The 22157-nt window shown below is 41.9% G+C and overlaps 1 protein-coding gene across 2 annotated transcripts in view; it reads right to left on the minus strand.

The window, feature by feature from the left end:
- The window catches only part of LRP2 (LDL receptor related protein 2), a 327257-nt gene that overhangs the window by 99808 nt on the left and 205292 nt on the right, over nucleotides 1–22157 (minus strand). For both annotated transcript variants that reach the window (XM_040357827.1, XM_040357826.1), the window contains 7 exons: nucleotides 18148–18313; nucleotides 16046–16204; nucleotides 13869–14158; nucleotides 12033–12236; nucleotides 9844–10086; nucleotides 7342–7467; nucleotides 2570–2689 (listed from right to left, as the gene is read on the minus strand). In XM_040357827.1, the coding sequence (XP_040213761.1) occupies nucleotides 2570–2689; nucleotides 7342–7467; nucleotides 9844–10086; nucleotides 12033–12236; nucleotides 13869–14158; nucleotides 16046–16204; nucleotides 18148–18313 (1308 nt within the window). The remainder of the gene's footprint in view (nucleotides 1–2569; nucleotides 2690–7341; nucleotides 7468–9843; nucleotides 10087–12032; nucleotides 12237–13868; nucleotides 14159–16045; nucleotides 16205–18147; nucleotides 18314–22157) is intronic.

The following is a 22157-nucleotide window of genomic DNA, read 5'->3' on the forward strand; positions in this document are numbered from 1 at the left end:
GAGTAGTAAAACCCAAAAACTACTGTAAATACAATGATATGGAAGTCCATATAAAGTAAACACACGGTGTGGAAAAGTTCTTCCAAGTGACAACACTGGATGTTGAGTGGCCGATTGCCTGAAGAAATCAAGGTTACTACACACAAAGGAAAGATGAGGTACTCTGTTGACGGCTTTCTGAGCCGAAACGCATCGGGTTTTGCTTCATAGCACCCCATACTGCTTTTATTTTCTCATCCATGTGATCACTTTTTATCCGTTTTTGTCATTTATAATAAACCTTCAGTGGTTTTTATGAGCTGCACCATTTGGAGCACTCTTTTTGTTTGTTTCATTTTTGGAGTCTACACGAACTGGCCCACATCTACTCTGCAGCAGAAGGTCCACTGGTTTATCGCTCCAGTCTCCAGGATCTATTCCACAGAAGTCATCGAGACCATTGGGTCAATTTTGATTTAGGTCTTCTGAGATCATAATCACATCAGACCCACTGTTGTATAACAGATGAGTTCCTCCTCACATGGTAAGAGTACCTCATCTTTCCTTTGTGTGAAGTAACCTTGATTTCTTTAGGCAATCGGCCACTCAACATCCAGTGTGAGGCGTCGTATCTCGGCGCCTGATTCAAAGAAGAATCAGATACGCCAGAATTTGTATAAGATACGACTGACGTAAGTCTCTTACGCCGTCGTATCTTAGGTGCATATTTACACTGGCCGCTAGGTGGCGCTTCCGTTGATTTCCACGTTGAATATACAAATGAGCTAGATACGCCGATTCACGAACGCACTTACGTAAGGCGTCCGACCGGTGTAACTTTACCCCTCATAAAGCAGGGGTAAGTCATGTTAGGTATGGACGTCGGAAACGTCGGAACAGCGGCGTATTTTACGTCATTTGCGTAAGTCGTCCGTGAATGGGGATGGGCGTAGGTTATGTTCACGTCGACTATACATTGAGCCGCGTAAGTTAGGGAGAAAATTCGACGTGATACTGAGCATGCACGCGCATGCGCGCGCATGCGCCGTTCGTTAGGTGCGTCATTTACGTGGGGTCACGATTCATTACCATACAACACGCCCCCTACCAGCCTAGTTTTAATTAAGCGGGCTTATGCCGGCCCATTTACGCTACGCCGCCGTAACTTAGGGCGCAAGTTCTTTGTGAATACGGTACTCGCCTCTCTAAGTTACGGCGGCGTAGCGTTTCTAATATACGCCCGCACAAAGATACGCCCTCCTACGTGAATCTGGGCCAGTGTGTTTACTTTATATGGACTTACATATCATTGTATTTAGTTGTTATGGTTTTACTACTCAGCACATATTGATTCTTGGTCACTTTATCAGTCACACCACGTTTGATTGGTCTCAGGTGTTCCCTATCCATGCTGTTGCCAACTTCTACTGTAGGTGATCCTACCCAGATCTTCTGCAGGAGCTGCAGAGGTTCCAGGCTCAGTCCCTTCTGCTCAGCCATCCATCCATTTATCCATCCATCCAGTTGCCTAATCCCTTGCTCTACCCTGTTGATGGTCTACAGCAGGGGTATGCAACCTTGGCCATTCAGCTGTGGTGAAACTACAAGTCCCATGAGACATTGCAAGACCCTGACAATCACAGGCTCCTAGAAGTCCTCCTTGAAATTTGTAGCTTCACCACAGCTGGAGTGCCGAGGTTCCCTACCCCTGGTCTACAGATACAGGTGAAAGTTCCAATAGACCAAGTGACACTGCACTTCTCCTAGGACCCCCGTATGTGTACTTGTGTACTTGGATTTGCTATTTGTATTCTTTCAAACTGCTTCTAACCTTGTGGGAACAAACAAAATCTCAGTGCCTGTGGCACAAGGAGAGCTTCTATCTTTCAGCATAATGAGAGGAATGAAGAAAAGCAAATACTTGAATGGTGTACATTGTATGTCAGCCTCTCTTCTGGAAAGTAACCAAAAATCTTTGTTGCATAATGTTAACACCAAATTATTTTTAAACCACATCTCGTTTTTAATAAGGCCCGGATCTTCCTTGTATGGAGACAGGCCTGTCGCTACAGGACAGGCAAAACAAACAATTGCTTGGGGCCCCGAGCTGGCTTGGTGCCCCCAACTTCCCCTTTCCAGGCTGTAGCGTGGCCGAGCTCCTCTTGCTTCCACCTGGAGTCCTGTCAGTCTGACCGGGTACCGCGCGTGTTAGAGGAGATTCAGTTTCCTGTTCCCGGCCGGACTGACAGGAAGTGCACACTGAGTGCTCACTTTCTTTCAGTCTTCTTTCGGGAAGACAGGAAACTGAATCTCCTGTAACATGTGCGGTACCCGGCACTATCTGATAGGGGACTGGGAAAGAGGCAGGGGGAAGAGGAGCTCGGCCACGCTACAGCGGCAGCCTACAGGGAAGAACGGGTGGTAAGAATAGAAAAAATTAGGGTAGCGTTAACGTAGGCTTTGCATGCGGGGGGGGGTGCTTGGGGGCCCCCCATTTTGCCTGGGGCCCCTAAATTCCTTCAAACGGCCCTGTATGGAGAAATGCATATGTGACACATGTCCATTTGAAATGTTTAGTGCAAGCACTTACCACAAGATGAGGGTTCATCTGAGCCATCTGCACAGTCCACTCCCCGATCACAGTACCAATGGCCGGGAATGCAGCGCCCGGAGGCACAGCGGAATTCACTCTCTGTACATGTCAGTGTAGCTGGAAAATAGTTTGGAAAGGTCTGTTATATTAATGTCCCGAAAAAAGTGCTGTCTTCAACATTTTTATAAGACGTTTAGGTGGTTCTAGCAAAAGATATTTTGAACTGACACAAATGATGACTCCAACTTTCTGTTCAAAGTGCATTGTAGTACATTTCAAAAAATGCAGCAGGAACAACATTTTCAGGTATTGAGATGCATTACAGTCCATTTATTTTGAATGAGCTACCTAACCTAAAGCAATGCACCTCAGCACAGTAAAATATAATGGGGGTAATGCACTGGAGGCACGCTATTATTATCAAGCTGACCACCCCTAAAGTAACTCCAGATGCCTATGCAGTTCTTGGCATTGTGGTCATTGCATTTTTTTTTTTACCAAAAATATGTAGAATACATATTGGCCTAAATTGATGAAGAAATTTGTTTTTTTGGATATGTATTATAAAAACCTTAGAGGTGATCAAACACCACCAAAAGAAAGCTCTATTTGTGGGGAAAAAAGGACATCAAATTTGTTTGAATACAACGTTGCATGACTGCGCAATTGTCAGTTAACCACTTACTGTAAAGACCGCCTAACGCCGATATACATCGGCAGAATGGCACAAGCACGTACAGGTAAAAGTGCCCAGCCGTGGGTCGAGCGATCGGCTCACAGGAGCTGAAGAACGGGGAGAAGTGAGTGTAAACAAACCTTCCTCGTTCTTCTCTGTGGCTTGTCACTAATCGTCTGTTCCCTGTCATAGGGAACGACGATCAGTGACATCACACGTCCAGCCACGCCCCCCCTACAGTAAGAAACACACAATATGACACACTTAACCCCTTTAGCGCCCCCAAATGGTTAACCCCTTCACTGCCATTGTCATTTTCACAGTAATCAGTGCATTTTTATAGCACTTTTTGCTGTGAAAATTACAATGGTCCCAAAAATGTGTCAAAAGTGTCCGCCATAATGTTGCTGTCACTAAAAAAATCGCTGATCGCAACCATTACTAGTTAAAAAAAATATTAATAAAAATGCCATAAAACTATCCCCTATTTTGTAAACACTATGGGCCAGATCCACAGACGAAGTACGCCAGCGTATCTACTGATACGCCGGCATACTTTCAAATTTCCTGCGTCGTATCTTTAGTTTGAATCCTCAAACCAAGATACGACGGCATCTGGGTAAGATCCGACAGGCGTACGGCTTTGTACGCCTTCGGATCTTAGATGCAATACTTCGGCGCCTGCTGGGTGGAGTTTGCGTAGTTTTCCGCGTCGGGTATGCAAATTAGCGATTTACGACGATCCATGAACGTACGCGCGGCCGTCGCATTGTCTAACATCGTCTGTAGTCGGCTTATTCTGGCGTATAGTTAAAGCTGGTATTTTGCGGCGTATAGATAGACTTGCCATGTTAAGTATGGCCGTCGTTCCCGCGTCGTAATTTGAATCTTTTTTATTTTTTGCGTAAGTCGTCCGTGAATAGGGATGGACGTAACTCACGTCTAAGTTAAAAAAATTACGTCCTAGCGACCTCTTTTAGCGCAATGCACGGCGGGAAATTTTGGGACGACGCATGCGCAGTTCATTCGGCGCGGGGACGCGCTTCATTTAAATGAAACCCGCCCCAACCCGCCCAATTTGAAATCCGCTGCCAGAAATAAACTACGCGGCCGTAACTTACGGCGCAAACTCGCTGAGGATTCGAATATACGCCAGGTAAGGTACTGCGGCGTAGTGTATCTCTGATACGCTGCGCCAATCAAAATGTATGTGGATCTGGCCCTATAACTTTTGCGCAAACCAATCAATAAACGCTTATTGTGATTTTTTTACCAAAAATATGTAGAAGAATACGTATCGGCCTAAACTGAGGGAAAAAAAATGTTTTTATATATTTTTTGGGGGATATTTATTATAGCAAAAAGCAAAAAATATTGAATTTTTTTCAAAATTGTCGCTCTATTTTTGTTTATAGCGCAAAAAAATAAAAACCGCAGAGGTGATCAAATACCACCAAAGGAAAGCTCTATTTGTGGGAAAAAACGGACGCCAATTTTGTTTGGGAGCCACGTCTTACGACCACGCAATTGTCAGTTAAAGCGACGCAGTGCCGAATCGCAAAAAGGGGCCAGGTCCTTTACTTGCATAATGGTCCGGGTCTTAAGTGATTAAAGTGACGTAGCGCCGTATCGCAAAAAATGGCCTGGTCATTAAGGGGGCAAAACCTTCTGGTCCTTAAGTGGTTAGGTGATCGTTTACAATCACTTTAAAGTTACCGTGAGGTCCACTTTAAAGATTGCAGGAAACGTTGCGGCTGAGGTAAAGTTTTGAATGCCAATGATGTTCCTGTTTTTGTTTATAGTTTTTAAATGCATACGTACATATTAACAGCTAGTTTTGATCACTGTATTTGCAGGCCGTACATCTTGCTTTGTAATGAAATACATGTCTGTGCCTTAACCATGCTTTTCTACTAATAAAAGTCTATCGGCTTGCTAGACTTATTCAAGCAATACACCCTTTATATAGCTTACCCAGTAGCCGATTCTGATTGTGTTTATCAAGAGTGATAGCGGTGTGTCTGAAATGTAGACAGGCACCAGAGGAAATTTTTTTATAGCCTTATATGAAACATGATCATGAGAAAAAAATGGAAATGCAAGTACAATCCTAAAAGTCAAATGACTTTCGAGTAAACGTCACAGTAATTTCTACCTAAAAAATCCATTATCATTCCTTTATCAAGACGTTAGCCACTTTAGTACTGTAATATACCCCCAGGCTATACCTCAATACTGCTGAATTTGTATCCCTAGCCGAGGGATTTAGTTACAGTGCAGAACTGGCTACCACTTTTTGCTGTTTAGTAGATTTTCCTATCTTTAATAAAAATATAGTTACAAAAAAAAAAATGACTTTACATCACGTTAAAGGAGAACGTAAGTCAGAATAAAATAAAATTAGTTAGCCTATATAGTTACATTCAGTAGATTTTTTTTATGGTGAACTGTATTCGTTTTTGAGTTGAAAAAATATATTTCTCAACAGGCGTGGTGGATTCTTTTGTAGGCTGCTGATGGATGAATTACATGGTGTGTGATGGCTTGTTTGCTGCCAAGAAGGGAAGGTCCTCCTTTTATAGTTCTCAAATGTTCTGGAGCAAACCAAGCCTCTTAAATATGGGTCAATAGATATTTGTAATAGAGAAAATATGAAAACAACTCTAATTTGGGATTTTTAAGGAATTTAAAAAAAGGATTTTGAAAAAAAAAAGTATTTACTTTCATAAAGAAATTGCATTTACAAAATATGAATATTGTAGAAAAAGAATTGTAGAAAAATAGGGACATCCCTCTACTCGTAACCATCGGTTCATCTACTGGTGGTCACCAGGGCCGCCATCAGGGGGGTACAGGGAGTACACCTGTAAGGGACCCAAGGGTCCTCAGGGGTCCTAATGGCAACCCCCCCCTTTTTTTTATATATATATATTTTTTTTTTATTAAAGGGCCCAGAGGTCCCCAGGGCCCCGGATGACAACCCCCCTTTTTTTATAAAAAAAATAAAAAAAAATGTATATTTTTTTTTATTTCTTTATTTTTTTTATATATATTTTTTTATTATTAAAGGGCCCAGAGGTCCCCAGGGGCCCGGAGGTCCCCAGAGCCACGGATGGCAACCCCTCTTTTTTTATAAAAAAAAAGACATTTTTTTAATATATATATATATTTTTTTTTTTATTAAAGGGCCCAGAGGTCCCCAGGGGCCCGGAGGACAACCCCTCCTTTTTTTATATAAATGTTTAGTTTATTTTTAATTTTTTTTATATATTTTTTTATTAATAAAGGGCCCAGAGGTCCCCAGGGCCCCGGATGGCAACCCCTCTTTTTTTTTTTATTATATATATATATATATATAAAAAAAAATATATATATATATATATATATATATATATATATATATATATATATATATATTTATTAACAGAGGGCCCAGAGTTTTTTTTTTCTTTCTATTAAAGGGCCCAGAGGTCCCCAGGGCCCCGGATGGCTACCCCCCTTGTTTTATAATCTTTTTTCATATATTTCTTTTATTTTTAAAAATTAGCGGCTGCACCCCCCCCCCCCTCCTCTCAATTTCAGGCAGCAACACCCCCATAAGGGGCCCCATAATGGCCCTGGTGGTCACCCTTAGTAGCGAGAATTACCACTTTTAATGTATATTGCATGTAATGTTTTAATAATTGTACAATATGTACAATCTACGATTCTTTTTCTACAATGTTCATATTTTGTAAATAAAATTTCTTTATAAAAGTAAAAAAAAATTCAAAATCCTTTTATTCATTACGTTAAAAATCCCAAATTAGAGTTTTTTTCATATTTTCTCTGTTCTCTAAAGGAAGGTGGCAATTACACATCCAAAATTCTGAGTCTTCCCATTTTTCTTAGATATTTGTAATGACAATGTATTTATTGGCTTAGTGTTTTCCCTTGAGTACTCTTAACATTTACAAAGTACTAACTTTGCAGAGACATTTATTACTCTACTTTTGGCTTTATTGCTTCCTCAGCTCTAAAGTCAGCTGTAAAGCTCTGTTGTTCTAGCGGTGATTAGTAATCTGATAATCTGATTAAACAGGAGAGCATTTACCGCAGTGAGTGGCGCTTTCATCGCTCATATCTCCACAGTCATTATCCCCGTCACAAAGATAAGTTCGAGGAATGCAAATGTTGGTGCTCTGACATTTGGTGAATCCAGATTGACATGTGCGATCGGCTTTAAAAGAGAACAAGAAAAAGAGTGCTGAAAAAAACCTCAATAAGCCAAATTATCCACAGGCATTAGAAACTATTTATTTTTTCTTTACTAAAAACATTTGTATCGCTTTAAAGATTTTAAACAAAAATTCTGTATGGTTATTGAAATTTAGCAAACAAATGTGCAACTTTGTTTTTTAATATAAATTGTATTAAAAACAAAAAAATACATATTTTTAGTTTGGATAGAGTCAGGTCTCAGTTGCTACAGAATGAAAGAAAGGCAGGAGAAGCTAAATAGCGACCCCTGCCAATGGGACCAGGGAATGAAACAAAATTGTAAGCAGTTTGATTGTATAATAATTAATTAACTGTTATCAATAAAGATTATTTATAAAAAAAAAAAAAAAAATTCTGGAAGCTTCTAAAGCCTCGTACACACGATCAGTCCATCCGATGAGAATGGTCATAGGTTAACCGATAAGGCTGTGCTGAAAATAACGAAGTTCAATGCTTTCAAGCATGCGTCGACTTGATTCTGAGCATGCGTGGATTTTTAACCGATGGTTGTGCCTACTAACCATAATTCCTCCCACTGACACAAATAGGTAGATTCACGTAGAATGCCTTAACTTTAGGGCGGCCTAGCCTAGCGTTTTTAGGCTACACCGCTGTAAATTAGTTAGGCTAGTAGTGATCCACAAACTACTTACCTGCTAATCTACGGCGGTGTAGCCTAAAACGAGCGGGCGTAAGGGCGCCTAATTCAAATGACTTGGAGGGGGCATGTTGTATGGAAATGAGGCTTGACCTCACGTTTTTTGACGTTTTTTGACACTGCGCATGCGCCGGGCGACTACATTTCCCAGTGCGCATTGCGGCTAAGTAGGCCGTACGGGCCTATTGATTTCGACGCGGATGTAAACGACGTGACTCCCGATATGCGGACGACTTACGCAAACGACGTAAAAAATTCGAACCTCGCGGCGGGAACGGCGGCCATACTTTAACATTGTTATTCCACCTCATAGGTGGAATAACTTTAGGCCGCCTAAGGCCTTACGGAAACAACGTTAATCGACGGCGTAGGCCTGGCAGACGTTCGTGAATCGGCGTATTTCCTCATTTACATAATCTACGCCGGCCGCAATGGTAGCGCCATTTAGCGGCCAACAGAAACATTGCAAGCTAAGATAGAACGGCGCAAGCCGGCCTATCTTAGCTTTGTTTAAGTGTATCTCTGTTAGAGAATACACTTAAACAAACGCCGGCATAGATTCAGAGTTAGGTCGGCTTATCTACTGATAAGCCGGCCTAACTCTTTGTGAATCTTCCTAATATTATCTATTTCCAAGGGCCTAAGTCTTTGGCCAAAGACAACAAACTGGCCCTTTGTTTAGAAAGTTTGCAGACCCCTGTACTAATCATGTAGAAAACACAATAGGCATGGAAAAATCTCAAGGTTGTGGTGGACGATATAAAGCTCAGTTATGTTTTTATATATATATATATATATATATATATATATATATATATATATATATATATATTATTTAGGGATGGAAGGGAAAGGGTAATCGCCCTCCCTATTTGGCCTGGTAACCATTATCACTGAGACAAAAACTGAAGGAAAATACAAAATTTTGAGTTGTCACCAGAATAAGGCCCCATACACACCATAGAATCCATCCGCAGATAAATCCCAGCAAATGGGTTTCAGCGGATAGATCCTATGGTGTGTACACGCCAGCGGATCTGTTTCCGCGGATATTTATCCCCTGGGATGGATTCCAGCAGATCGAATATTTGCTGACATGCACAACATATCCATCTGCTGGAATCCATCCCAACGGATGGATCCGCTGGTCTGTACAGACTCACCGAATCCATCCGTCCGAAGGGATCCCCCGCATGCGTCGCAATGATTCAACGCATGCGTGGAATTCCTTATATGACAGCGTCGCGCACGTCGCCGCGTCATAATCGCGGCGACGGCGCGACACGTCATCGCCAGAGGATTTCGGCGCGGATTTCAATGCGATGGTGTGTACACTCCATCGCATGAATATCCGCGGAAATCCTCGAGAGGATTTATCCGCTGAAACGGTCCGCTGGACTGTTTCCGCGGTTAAATCCTCTCGTGTGTATGGGGCCTAAGAATAGAGGGAAAATCTTCTAATAGGAACCACGTGTTCTGGTGACAAGTGGGGGATTTCTTTACTTTGGAGAAATTTCCTCTCCCTTCCTGTGTTGCATAAAGGACAGGAAGTGAATGTAAATCTCCCCAATTGGGGCACAAATTGCAAAAAAAAACTAACATGGGATTTAACCATAAGCTACTATGCCCTGGCTTTATACATCCTTAACAACTGTTTATTGAACATGTTTGACTTACGGCAGTTTCTCTCGTCTGATGTGCCATTGTCATAGCAGTTATTCACTCCATTACATACATAGGAGCGGGAGATGCACCTTCCATTGTTACAGGAAAATTCAGTGTTTGGGTCACAGGTCCTGAAAAGACATCCAGCCTCGTCGCTGTTATCACCACAGTCATTATAATGGTCACAGCGGTAGTGATAAGGAACACACTTTCCATTGCCACACGTGAACGCTGTCGGTGAGCAGGTATGAAAGGCTGATAACATAAAGCACAAAAATCCAAATAAAGATAAAAACATGACACTGTGAAAATGAAACAACAGGCAGCTTCTATATTGTTACCATACCTGCTAGAGCAAATACAGCTGCAAAACGGACTGCATGCAGGATAAAACAATCATCATTATTAGTAAACCATAGAAGCTACAGGTTTTTAAACATGTATGATCACATCTAATGCATAAAAGTGGTCAACATAAGGCAAGACCTACAATATTATTAACATAGGTGTGTGCAGCCTATTGAATTAGGGTGTGCACCCCAAAGCTCAAACACGTATTACCAATAACTCACAGTGTTCATTTAGAAAGAGAAGGGGTCGGTAAATTACATATTTACCGGCCCCTTCCCCCACTCATCCTAAAACATCTCCGCAGCAACAGCCAGCGGGAAAAGAGAGGAGGGAAGCCGAAGGCGCTGTGGGAGGAAGCGGGAGGGCAGTAGGGGGAATCTGTACTGCACAGGGTGATTAGGGTGTGCCTGGGCACACCTGGCACACCCTGTGCGCACACCTATGATTATTAAAGATAAACTTAGATCTATCAGAGCTTACACAGGGCTAGACATGTTCATAAACGGGGCTTTCTAAATTGTTTATGATTTTTTTCTCAAAATATCTAATGCCTTGTACACACGATCGGAATTTCCGATGGAAAAAGTCTGACGGAATTTTTTCATCGGATATTCCGACCGTGTGTGGGCCCCATCTGACTTTTTTCTGTCGGAATTTAGAAAGAGAACATGTTCTCTTTTTTTCCCGAAAAAAATTCTATCGGAAATTCAGTTTGTCTGTAGGGAACTTCGACTGAGAAAAAAAACATGCATGCTCAGAATCAAGTCGACGTATGCTCTGAAGCATTGAACTTTGTTTTTCTCTGCTCATCGTAGTGTTGGACGTTGAATTTGGTGTGACAGTGTGTATGCAAGACAGCTTGAGCAGAATTCCGTCAGAAAAATCCATCTGTGTTTTTCCCGACGGAAAATCCGATCGTGTGTACAAGGCATAAGGGCCTATTTGCACTTGTCCATTTTTTTGCAACACAGGGTCAATTAGAAACCTCATTATTTCACATTTATGCACTGCAATTTAGCGTGAAAGGCAGTGGGAAACTATATGGGTTCCAGGGTTCGTCCACACCTACACGTGTGCTGCATGTACATGGAAATGTGCAAATCCAGCCTCATTTAAAGTGTAACTAAAGGCAAACATATTTGTTTAGTTTTGGATGAAGTGGAGATGGATTAAAACACCTGTCAGTTTTTATTGCTGTCTGTGCCCCTGTTATCCTCTCTGCTGTCCTGTTTACTGTTATCATCGAATGTGAAAAAAAAATCCCAAATTTTAGGTTGACGCCAGAACAGTAATAAAGGTGACACCCCGGAAAACCCTGCTTTGGAGGGATTTCCCCTGACGTCCTCTTTTGGAGACAGGAAGTGAAAAGAAATCTCCCCTATGGGAGGGGGGGGGACTGACAACGGTATACCCATCCCTTAAGATTTGTCATGTTTATTTTTTTTTTGGGGGGGGGGAGTGGGGGCTTCAGTAGGAGTGGGACTTCCTGTTCCACCTCCTCCTTCTGTCTAAACACTGGGGGCAGAAGTTCCAATCTGAGTGTTGCTCTATAGAGAATTACAAGGGGTATGTATAAAGGTTAAAGCCATGTACATACTCTAGTAGCATGCATAAATATGATTATTATTTTTTCAATGAATACAAATCTGCTCTTTACATTTGCTTGGAGTTTAACTTTTTTTTGTTGAATACGAAGGAAAATAAAACATTTTAACCTCAAAACCACGGAGCAGTTAAAGTAGCAGAATTAAAGTATTTAGACTTTCTGTTATTTTCAGATGACTGTGTTTTGTGTGCGATTGTCTGTCTAGTCAGGAGACAAGTGAAGAAAAAGCACATTTAACTCATACCGCATACACGTTCCAGTTCATCGCTGCCATCCCTGCAGTCATTATCATTGTCACATTTCCACCTCTCAGGGATGCAACGGCCATTAAGACACGTGAACTGCCCACTCTGGCATCTTGTGGCATTGTCCACAATGCAATCTTTGTTGTTGTTGGCCAAATACCAACTGCCAATTGATGGGCATTGGCATTCTGCTCCGTTAGGACCTGTTGCGGGAAAGAAAAAAAAAAACACATATTATTTCTGTAAATGATTGATATGGAGTATTGTATTTATCACACTCTTTTGCATTAATAAACCTGAACTCAAGGCACAAAAACCTTCATTTAGATACATTGCTCAATGGCTACAATTTATATCATTCTCATTTCTGTACACCATGTGTATCTACAAACCCAAATTGAAAAAGTGAAAATAAATCTGATATCAACAGTCTGAGCAGAGCTGGGGGTGGGTTGCAGCAGGTATTCTCCTTACAGGCTCTTTGCAGAAAACTAAAGGGGGTGAGTACAAAACCAGTCACCCCGCACAACGATGGAGATCACAATGACTGGTATATATTACTAGAAGTCTAGTATTTAGGCAATATTTGCATTAGCCTGGAGGGCTGCTTTATTTTCTTTAAATTCCTATTTGTAATTCATATGGGAATAACAGAGCTTTAAGACTCCTTTCACACTGATGTGGTTTTCAAGCGTTTTAGCGCTAGAAATGGCCTCTAAATAGTGCCTTAAAACTGCCTCCCATTAATTTCACTGTGTCTTTTCACACTGGGGCGGTGCGCTTGTGGGACGTTAGGAAGAGTCCTGCAAGCAACATCTTTGGGGTAGTTTGGGAGCACTGTATACAGCGCTCCCAAAACGCCCTACCCATTGAAATTAATGGGCAGCGCTTCCAAAGAGCCTGAAAAGCAATTCGGAAGTGCCGCAACACGGACATTTTTAACCCCTTTTTTGGGAGTTAAAAGCGCCCAAAAAGCTACAAACTAGCGGGTCAAGTTAAAAAGTTTTGGTCTCCGTCCTGTAAAGTAAAATCTGATTGGTTGATGTAGGTCACCATACTTTGGGGACGATTTACTAAAACTGGAGTAAGCAAAATCTGATGCAGCCCCACATAGAAACCAATCAGCATTCAGGTTTTATTGTCAAAGCTTAATTAAGCAAGCTGAGGTTAGAAGCTGATTGGCTACCATGCATTACTGCGCCAGAGTCTCAGTGCTTCAGTTTTAGTAACCCTTCCCCAACTTTGTTTTTTTATTCTGCCCCATGAAATAAGACCATATCACATAGAACAGACCAACATCCAAACAGTTTAACATTGGATGTGATCAATCACATGGGAGAATAAGATCACTCAACTTGTACATCCAAAGTGTCATGTATGTCTCATGCCTTTTCTCCCAAGCGATGCAAATTGAATAAAATGGAGTTGATTTACTAAAAGTGGAGAGTGCAAAATATGGTGCAGCTATGCATGGTGGCCAATCAACTTCTAACTTCAGTTTTTACAATTAAGTGTTGACAAAAATAACCTGGAAGCTGATTGGTCTCTATGCAGAGCTGCACCCAATTTTGCACTCTCCATTTTTAGTAAATCAACCCCAATATAAACTCGTCTCTAATCACTAGAACTGCTGAAACCTGTATGTCAATACAACTGTTATACTCCAAACAGTCAGCTTATCATTAAAAACAGTTTGTATATGCAACAATTGCTTATTTAGTATTAAATGATTTGGCTTTCGGTAAGAGTAGCTTGGGTCAGGTGACCTCATAACAGTTTCTGCCTTGCTATGATTTTGTTTTGTGATTGAACTCCCTGATTATAAAATTGGATACCTGGAGCGCAGATGTGACTGCAGCCACCATTGAATTGATCACACGGGCTGGCACACTGCTGCTGCTTGCTTTTAGCCAAGATGTGAATATCCATGGGACGCTGTGGCAGGTTCTGCACCATGATAATCTGATCTGACCCATCATGTTTATTGGCCCGGTAGATACTCCTTGTGTTCCAATCAGTCCAGTAAATGTGCTGGTCATAGAGTGTCATGGCAAATGGATAAATTGCTGTGCCGACCACAACTTCTCGGTTTGCACCTGTTAAAGAGCAGCGCTCTATTTTCTGTCTGTTAAGGGGAAAAAAATAGAAAATTATATTTGAAGGTGCTTTTTAATATGAGACTTCTTATTAGAATATGCACCTGATGTTATCATATGTTATCTGACAAAAGTTATCTATATTGGTTTCTATGGCTTATATGCATTTTACAAATGCACAATTCTCCTTATATTGCCTTATTGCCACTGTATATTTACTCTAGGTGTAAGTAGAGTACTATACATAAAGCGTGTTAGTGTCCTTTGACTTTAAATTGTAAAAAGGCTAACAAAAAGGAGCCTCAAAAGCTTGAATCGTTATACTTGGCCAATAAGGGTATCATTTGAACTCTAAACTTTTTGGACTCTAGGGCCCGTATTCACGTAGCACTTACGCCGACGTATCTACAGATACGCCGTGTAAGTGTAAATGTGCACCGTCGTATCTATGCTCCATGCCAATAGAACTAGATACGCCTGAAAATAGGCTTCCTCCGACCGACGTAACTTTCCTACGCTGGCGTATCTTGGGCGCATATTTACGCTGGCCGCCTCATTGCAAATATGCAAATGAGGGAGATACCGCGATTCACGAACGTAGTTGTGCCCGGTGCATAATATACGCGGTTTGCGTAAGGCTTACGTCCGGCGTATAGTTATTCCCCATCTATGAGGCGCAACTCATGCAAAGGTATGGACCAGGGAACAGCCGTCGTATTTTACGTTGTTTACGTAGTAGTATGTGAATAGGGCTGGGCGTAGGTTACGTTCACGTCGTAGGCATTGAGCTGTCGTATCTTAGGGAGTATATTCGACGTGATTCTGAGCATGCGCACTGGGATACGTCCACAGGACGGCGCATGCGCCGTTCGTTCAGCCCATCATTTGCATGGGGTCACGCTTCATTTAAATGGATCACGCCCACTTCCACCTACTTTGAATTAGGCCGGCTTACGCCTACGATTTTACGTTACGCCGGCGCAACGTTGGGAGCAAGTGCTTTGTGAATACTGTCCTCGCCGCTCTGCGATACGTCGGCATAGCGTATATTCGATACGCTACGCCGGTATAACTATGCGCCGCTCTGCGAGAATCTGGGCCTAGGTGTTCAAACAGCTTTCCTTCAAACAGTGATCCTGATCTGCAAGAACATGAGATGGACAATGTCACTCTGTCCATCATTCCTCCCCATTTGTCCCTCATTTTTATCTGATCTATATACATGTATATAAAATGCACTTTTTATCTATCAAAAAGTGTTTTTCAGCGCTTAACTTTTATCTGATTTCTAAATTGCTGGATTTGTAACTTCCAAAGGTCAATATAAAAAAAATAGTAGTGGTAAAAAGCACAGTTTTTTTGAACAATTCTCCTTTAAGGGGGTGTGGCAGGGGGTGTGTCCTATGCCTGCATACTTTTGCTGATAGGTGTCCCTCATTCCCATCTCAAAAACTTGGGAGGTATGTAATAGCTAGAATGAGAAGCGTTGGTACAAGATAACATTGCTGTTCTAAAGTACACCTTTAATGAGAGAATTGTGTAGGCTGCCATTGCTGACCTCTCCTTATGAGAATTCTGGTTACCTTGTTGTCATGCTGATGTTTAGCTTAAACATCAGAGTCACTGATTCAAAGTTTGCCATGATTGTGCTAACTGGAGTTAGCATAATACACTTCCCCAAATTTTAAAAAAAGAGCACAAGAGAACAATAGCTAAGGTTACTCAATGGGGCAATGATAGGGTGAAGTTGAGTTTTTTTTTAATTCTCTCAATAATTACCATTTTTTATTACAGTATAAAAAGGTTTTATATACTTTGTAATACTACAACTCAACTTAGCCACAATAAAATCAGAAAGACTATGCTGGAAGTAATATTAAGTCAGGTAGGGCCCTGTGAGAGGTGATAGTACATACAAACTTGCATCAGCCCAGTAAATCCTCTCCTCTTCGTAGTCCAGGGTCAGTCCATTTGGCCATACCAGACTTGTGTTCACAATGGCTGTGCGGAAATTGCCTCCAAGGGTTGCTCGCTCAATTTTAGCGTTTGCTCCCCAATCTGTCCAGTACATGTAGCTAATGCAAAGAATATAGGAACTATGTTATAAGAAGAACATTAAAAGCAATAACAGTTATGCCCTTAAAGTGATATTAAAGGTAGTTTTTTTAAATAACAAACATGTTATACTTGCCTGCTTTGCACAGAGCAGCCCCAATCCTCGTCTTCTCGGTTTCTCCGCCGGCACTTCTGGCTCCTCCTCTTCTCTGAGTGCCCCTATAGCAAGCTGCTTGCTTTAGGGGCATTCGTGAGTGAGCCCTGCTCTGTGTATCTATAAGACACACAGAAGGGAGCTTGGCCTCGCCCCCCACTCCTTCCTTATTGGCTGTGATTGACAGCAATGGTTTTGGCTGCTGTCCCTCAGCCAATGAGGAGGCAGATGCTCTCCTACACATCGCTGGATCGGGATTTGGCTCCGCTAAGTATTAGGAGGGCTGCAGGGGGAGCTGCATACTGAAGTTTTTTTTTACCTTCTAGCATAGAATGCATGAAGGTAAAAAATCTTCAGCCTTTAGAACCACTTTAAAGTGGAGGAGTCACAGCTGGCATTCCGAAGTAAACATACCAGCACCAGGTACCTGAAGACCGGTGAAGAACCAGCCTGGGTGAGGACGGTCCCTGGACAGGTCCCTGGACAGGTAAGTATCCTTTTATCAAAGGTCATCAGCTACAGCACTTGTAGCTGCTGACTTTTCATTTTTTGGGGGGAACTGAAGATTCTCTTCTACAAAAAGTAAGACTCTATAGCTGTATTACAATCTAAAAGTAAAACAATGAATGGATTGGCCATTAGCAGAAATTGTCTCTTCTCCATGAAAGGACCTTTTATTAGCTTAGTTACTGAAAATTATAAGAAGACACCAAATTACGGGAGAGTTTATTTTTGAGTTATTTTCTCTTCTAATTACTGTGGGCCAGATTCAGAGAAGAGATACGACGGTGTATCTCCTGATACGCCGTTGTATCTCTGAGATACGATTGTCGTATCTATGCGACTAATTCATAGAATCAGTTACGCATAGATAGCCCTAAGATCCGACAGGTGTAACTTGTGTTACACCGTCGGATCTTAGGCTGCAATTCTAGGCCGGCCGCTAGGTGGCGAGGCCATTACGGTCGGCGTAGAATATGCAAATGACTAGTTACGGCGATTCACGAACGTCTGCGATGCCCGTCGATCTAAATGTACGTCGTTTCCGTAGCGATACGCGTCGTAAAGTTAAGGCTGCCTCCTAGGTGGTCTAAGCAATGTTAAGTATGGCCGTCGTTCCCGCGTCGAAATTTAAAATTTCACGTCGTTTGCGTAAGTCGTCCGTGAATGGCGCTGGACGCCATTTAAGTTAACGTTAAACCAATGACGTCCTTGCGACATCATTTAGCGCAATGCACGTCGGGTAATTTGACGGACGGAGCATGCGCAGTACGCTCGGCGCGGGAACGCACCTAATTTAAATGGTGCCCGCCCCATTTGAATTAGGCGGGCTTGCGCCGAGCGGATTTACGTTACACCGCCGCAAGTTTACAGGTAAGTGCTTTGTGAATCAGGCACTTACGCTGTAAACCTGCGGCAGTGTAACGTAAATGGGATATGTTACGCCGCCGCTGCGCAACGTAATTCTTTCTGAATCTGGCCCTGTATGTTTTACTCCCAATGAGCAGCACAGGGATTTTCACCAAGATGCAATGGGGTTGATTCACTAAAATCTGGTACAGTGTTGCATAGAAACCAATCAGCTTCCAGGTTTTATTGTCAAAGCTTAATGGAACAAGCTGAAGTTAGAAGGTGATTGGCTACCATGCATAGCTGCACCAGATGTTGCAATCTACAGTTGTTCTAAATTGACCCCTGTGCATGTTCTCTGGTCACTTTTCAGTTTAAAAGCTCCCAGTTGCCTTATTCTAACACTGCTGCTGAGATATAAAATACATATTTTCTTGCACCTAAGTAAATGAGACATACCCTCTGCATGGGTCCAACATGATGGCTCTAGGTCGAGGTACTCGAGCAATCACGGTACGATCAGATCCATTTAATGCCATAGATTGAATGGTCTGGTTTAGATAGTCACTATAGTAAATTCGTTTATGGATCCAGTCAAATGCTATCCCATCTGGACCTCCCAGGTCTATAAAATATATATATATAAAAAAGTTGGGTTATCACCACATTTAAGCATGAATAACAGCTATACAACAAAGTGAATCTTTTAAAGTATAAAAAAACTAGTACAGCATTTTTGAGTGGAGATAGATTAGAACATCTGTCAGTTTTTTTATTTATTGCTGTCTGTGCCCCTTTTAGGGACATTCACCCTCTTTAGTGAAAGAAAATCCTAAGATTTGGATTGTCCCCAGAACACAAATAGTGGGGAATTCTTCCAATGGAGACTCTAGTTCTGATGACTCTGGTGACAAACGACCTTCCAGAGCAGCACCGTGCATTACAGGCCTTCAAATGAGAGTCCCACTCCTGACTCACGACCGTCAGGGAAGAGCACTGTGAGTGTGTACATTATAGGCCTCCTCTGACCACTGGCCTCCAGAGCACTGTGCATTACAGGCTTCCCCTCAGACCTGAGACCACCATCCAGCACTGTGCAGCATTACAGGCCTCTCAACCCACCGTCCCTGAACTGTGCATTATAAGCCTCCTCAGACCACCTCCCAAAGCCCTGTGTGCATTACAAGCCTCCTTACACCGTCATACCCCCCAACTGTCCCTGATTTCGAGGGACTGTCCCTGATTTAGAACAATGTCCCTCTGTCCCTCATTCATCCTCATTTGTCCCTGGTTTTATATAAAATTCACTTTTTTTCTTTTAAAAAGTGTTTTCTAGGGCTAAACCACTCATCTGATTTTTAGATTGCTGCATTTATAAATTCCGAAAGCCAATATAAAGGAATAGTAGTGGTAAAAAAGCACTTTCGGGTTTAACCAATTTAGTTTTTTTATACAATTCTCCTTTAAAGGGGGCATGGTTGGGGGGGGGGTGTCCAATGCCTGCATACTTTTGCTGATAGCTGTCCCTCATTCCCATCTCAAAATGTTTGGGGGTATACACCAGGGCTCAAGTCCTGAGGGAACGCGTGGGAACGGAGTTCCTGCACTTTTTTCACAGCAGGAACGCAGTTCCCTTTGCAGGACTAGAGCAGCCGAGCCGCCCAAGCCAATCCTTCACTAAGCGGCGATGCCCAGCTCAAGTCACTGTCAGGGGCAGGCGAACCTTAGCAATCCTTTGTTACTGGCCGCTTCCTGTATAGGGATTCATCAGGTAGTGTGCCGGTATTCCGTCACTTCCTCAATGCCGCAATGTCTCCTGGGAGCTTTTGTCATTGTTCCCAGGAGACTTTGCGGAGATCTGCCTCGAGTTATCGCGGGATTTAGAAAGAACTTGCTGTGGGTTTGTTCAAACCTTAATATCATAAATAATAACATAATATTATATTTGTGTTACTTCAGGCGGATATAATGAGTTTGAAATTTATAGAGAAATGCTTTAAATAATGCATTACAAATAAGCTAAACCCATTCGATTTTAGGCAACTAAAATGAGTTTTAGTCGGCTAAAATTATTTTAGTCGACTAAAATGTACTAGAGATTTTAGTCGACTAAATACAACTAAAACTAAAATAATTGCAAATGATTAAAACTAAAATGGCATTTTAGTAAAAAGACTATGACTAAAAATACATCAAAACTTTCTGCTAAAATTTTGTTAAATTTGGCAGCAATAGTTTTTTTTACTTTGGAGCGATTTACTCTCACTTTCTGTTATGGCTACGGGACAGAAAGTGAAGAGAAATCTCCCAAATGGGACACAGATGGCAAGACAAAACCTGACATGGGTTTTTACCCTCCCCTACAAAAAGCCTAAAGTAAAATCTAGACTACACACACAAAAAGTATACACATAACATGAAAATAACTAATTACTATATTTAACAATATGCTAAACAGCAGATTAGAAATGCATGCATTACACCCAAACTGCACCACGACAAACGGATTATATAAACTTTATATAAGTAACTATGGGCCTGATCCACAAAAACCGTGCGTAACTTAACTTTTGACATTTAAGTTACACCGCCGCAAAATCTCTACCTAAGTGCCCGATCCACAAAGCACTTACCTAGAAATTTTGAGCGGTGTAACTTAAATCCGTCCGGCGCAAGGCGTTCCTAATCTAATGGGCGAGTCCCATTTAAATTAGGCGCGCTCCCGTGCCGGACGTACTGCGCATGCTCCCGACGTTATTTTCCAGACGTGCTTTGCGCGGTTTTACGTTACGCTGAGTTTTGTGAATCGCGCCGGGTAAAAAAAGTTGCGTCGAGAAAAAAAAGAGATGCGGCGGGAAAAAAAAAATTTCGCGGGAAAGAAGGGTCTACTTTTACATGGTGTACTAACTTTACACTTTGTAAAAGCAGCCCTAATTTTGCGACGGCAAACTAATACTTACGGAGAAAAAACGAAGCGTAAAAGCTTCGTGGATCTCCGTAAGTGCTAATTTGCATACCCGACGCTGGATTTCGACGAGAAATGCCCCCAGCGGCGGCTGCGGTACTGCATCCTAAGATCCGACAGTGTAAGTCCCTTACACATGTCGGATCTTCTGCCTATCTATGAGAAACTGATTCTGTGGATCAGTTCCATAGATAGAAACAGGGATACGACGGCGTATCAGTAGATACGCCGGCGTATCCCTTTTGTGGATCAGGCCCTATATACACAAGTGGCCCTGCAAAAAATACCCCAACACATATAATACTTGTCTTTGCAAATCTATTTAAAATGGATTGAAATGTACATAAATCAATGTTATTGTCAAGACCCCTTTCACACTGGAGCGGTTAGCAGGCGCTATTGCGCTAAAAATAGCGCTTGCAAACCGACCCTAAACAGCCGCTGCTGTGTCTCCAGTGTGAAAGCCCGAGGGCTTTCACACTGGAGCGGTGCGCTAGCAGGACGGTAAAAAAAAGTCCTGCTAGCCACATCTTTGGAGCAGTGAATGACCGGTATGTATGCCGCTCCTCCACCGCTCCCACCCATTGAAATCAATGGGACACTGCGGCTAAACCGCCGGCAATGCGCCTCTGCAGAGGCGCTTTGCTGTGGTTTTTAACCCTTCTAAAGCAGCGCTAAAAATAGCGGCGCTTTACCACCGAAGCACCTCCCACCCCATTGTGAAAGGGGTCTTTTTGCAAAAAAAAAATACCCAATCACATGCAAGGAAAAAAAGAAAAACTGAATTTTTGCTTGCACATGATTGGATGATGGAAGTTAGCATAGCTTTTGCTCATTTACCAAGCTCTGGAGCAACTGCTCTTGCAAAGTGCACAGTCTATTTGCCTTTAGTAAATCAACCTCAATGTGTTATGGTCAGGTCTAAGACACTTTAGGACTCATTACTATTTTAAAGGCTCTCGGGTTGCTTCTTTGATGAAAGAAGTCCGTGGCTTACACAGCTCAGTGACTCATTAGTAGTGATTCATCTCTAACCAAAGGACTCAATCTGTAGTTTCAATCAAACCCCTTCCAAATAAATAGCTCTGTGTGCGGTCTCTGTAGGTAACTCACAGTATTCTATGAATTCATCACGTATTAAAAAATACTTTATTTAAATCTATCTATCTATCTATCTATCTATCTATCTATCTATCTATCTATCTATCTATCTATCTATCTATCTATCTATCTATCTATCTATCTATCTATCTATCTATATTATTAACTATAGGTATGCTGTACTACAGAATTATTTCCCCAGTGCTTCTTCTTTCTTGCAAAGGAATGTACAAATGGTATTTTATGTAAACAGCAGGTACCATTGCTTCTTGTAATTACACTTTGTATACATTCCTTTGCAATATAGAAGAAGCAATGATAAAAGTATCCCTGGTTCTGAATACCAATTGCTTTGTAAAAGACTTTGATAAAGTGTTGGAGCTCTTCAATCAACCTTTTTTGT

This window comes from Rana temporaria, chromosome 6 (genome assembly GCF_905171775.1).
Source record: "Rana temporaria chromosome 6, aRanTem1.1, whole genome shotgun sequence".
Taxonomy (NCBI): Eukaryota; Metazoa; Chordata; class Amphibia; order Anura; family Ranidae; genus Rana; species Rana temporaria.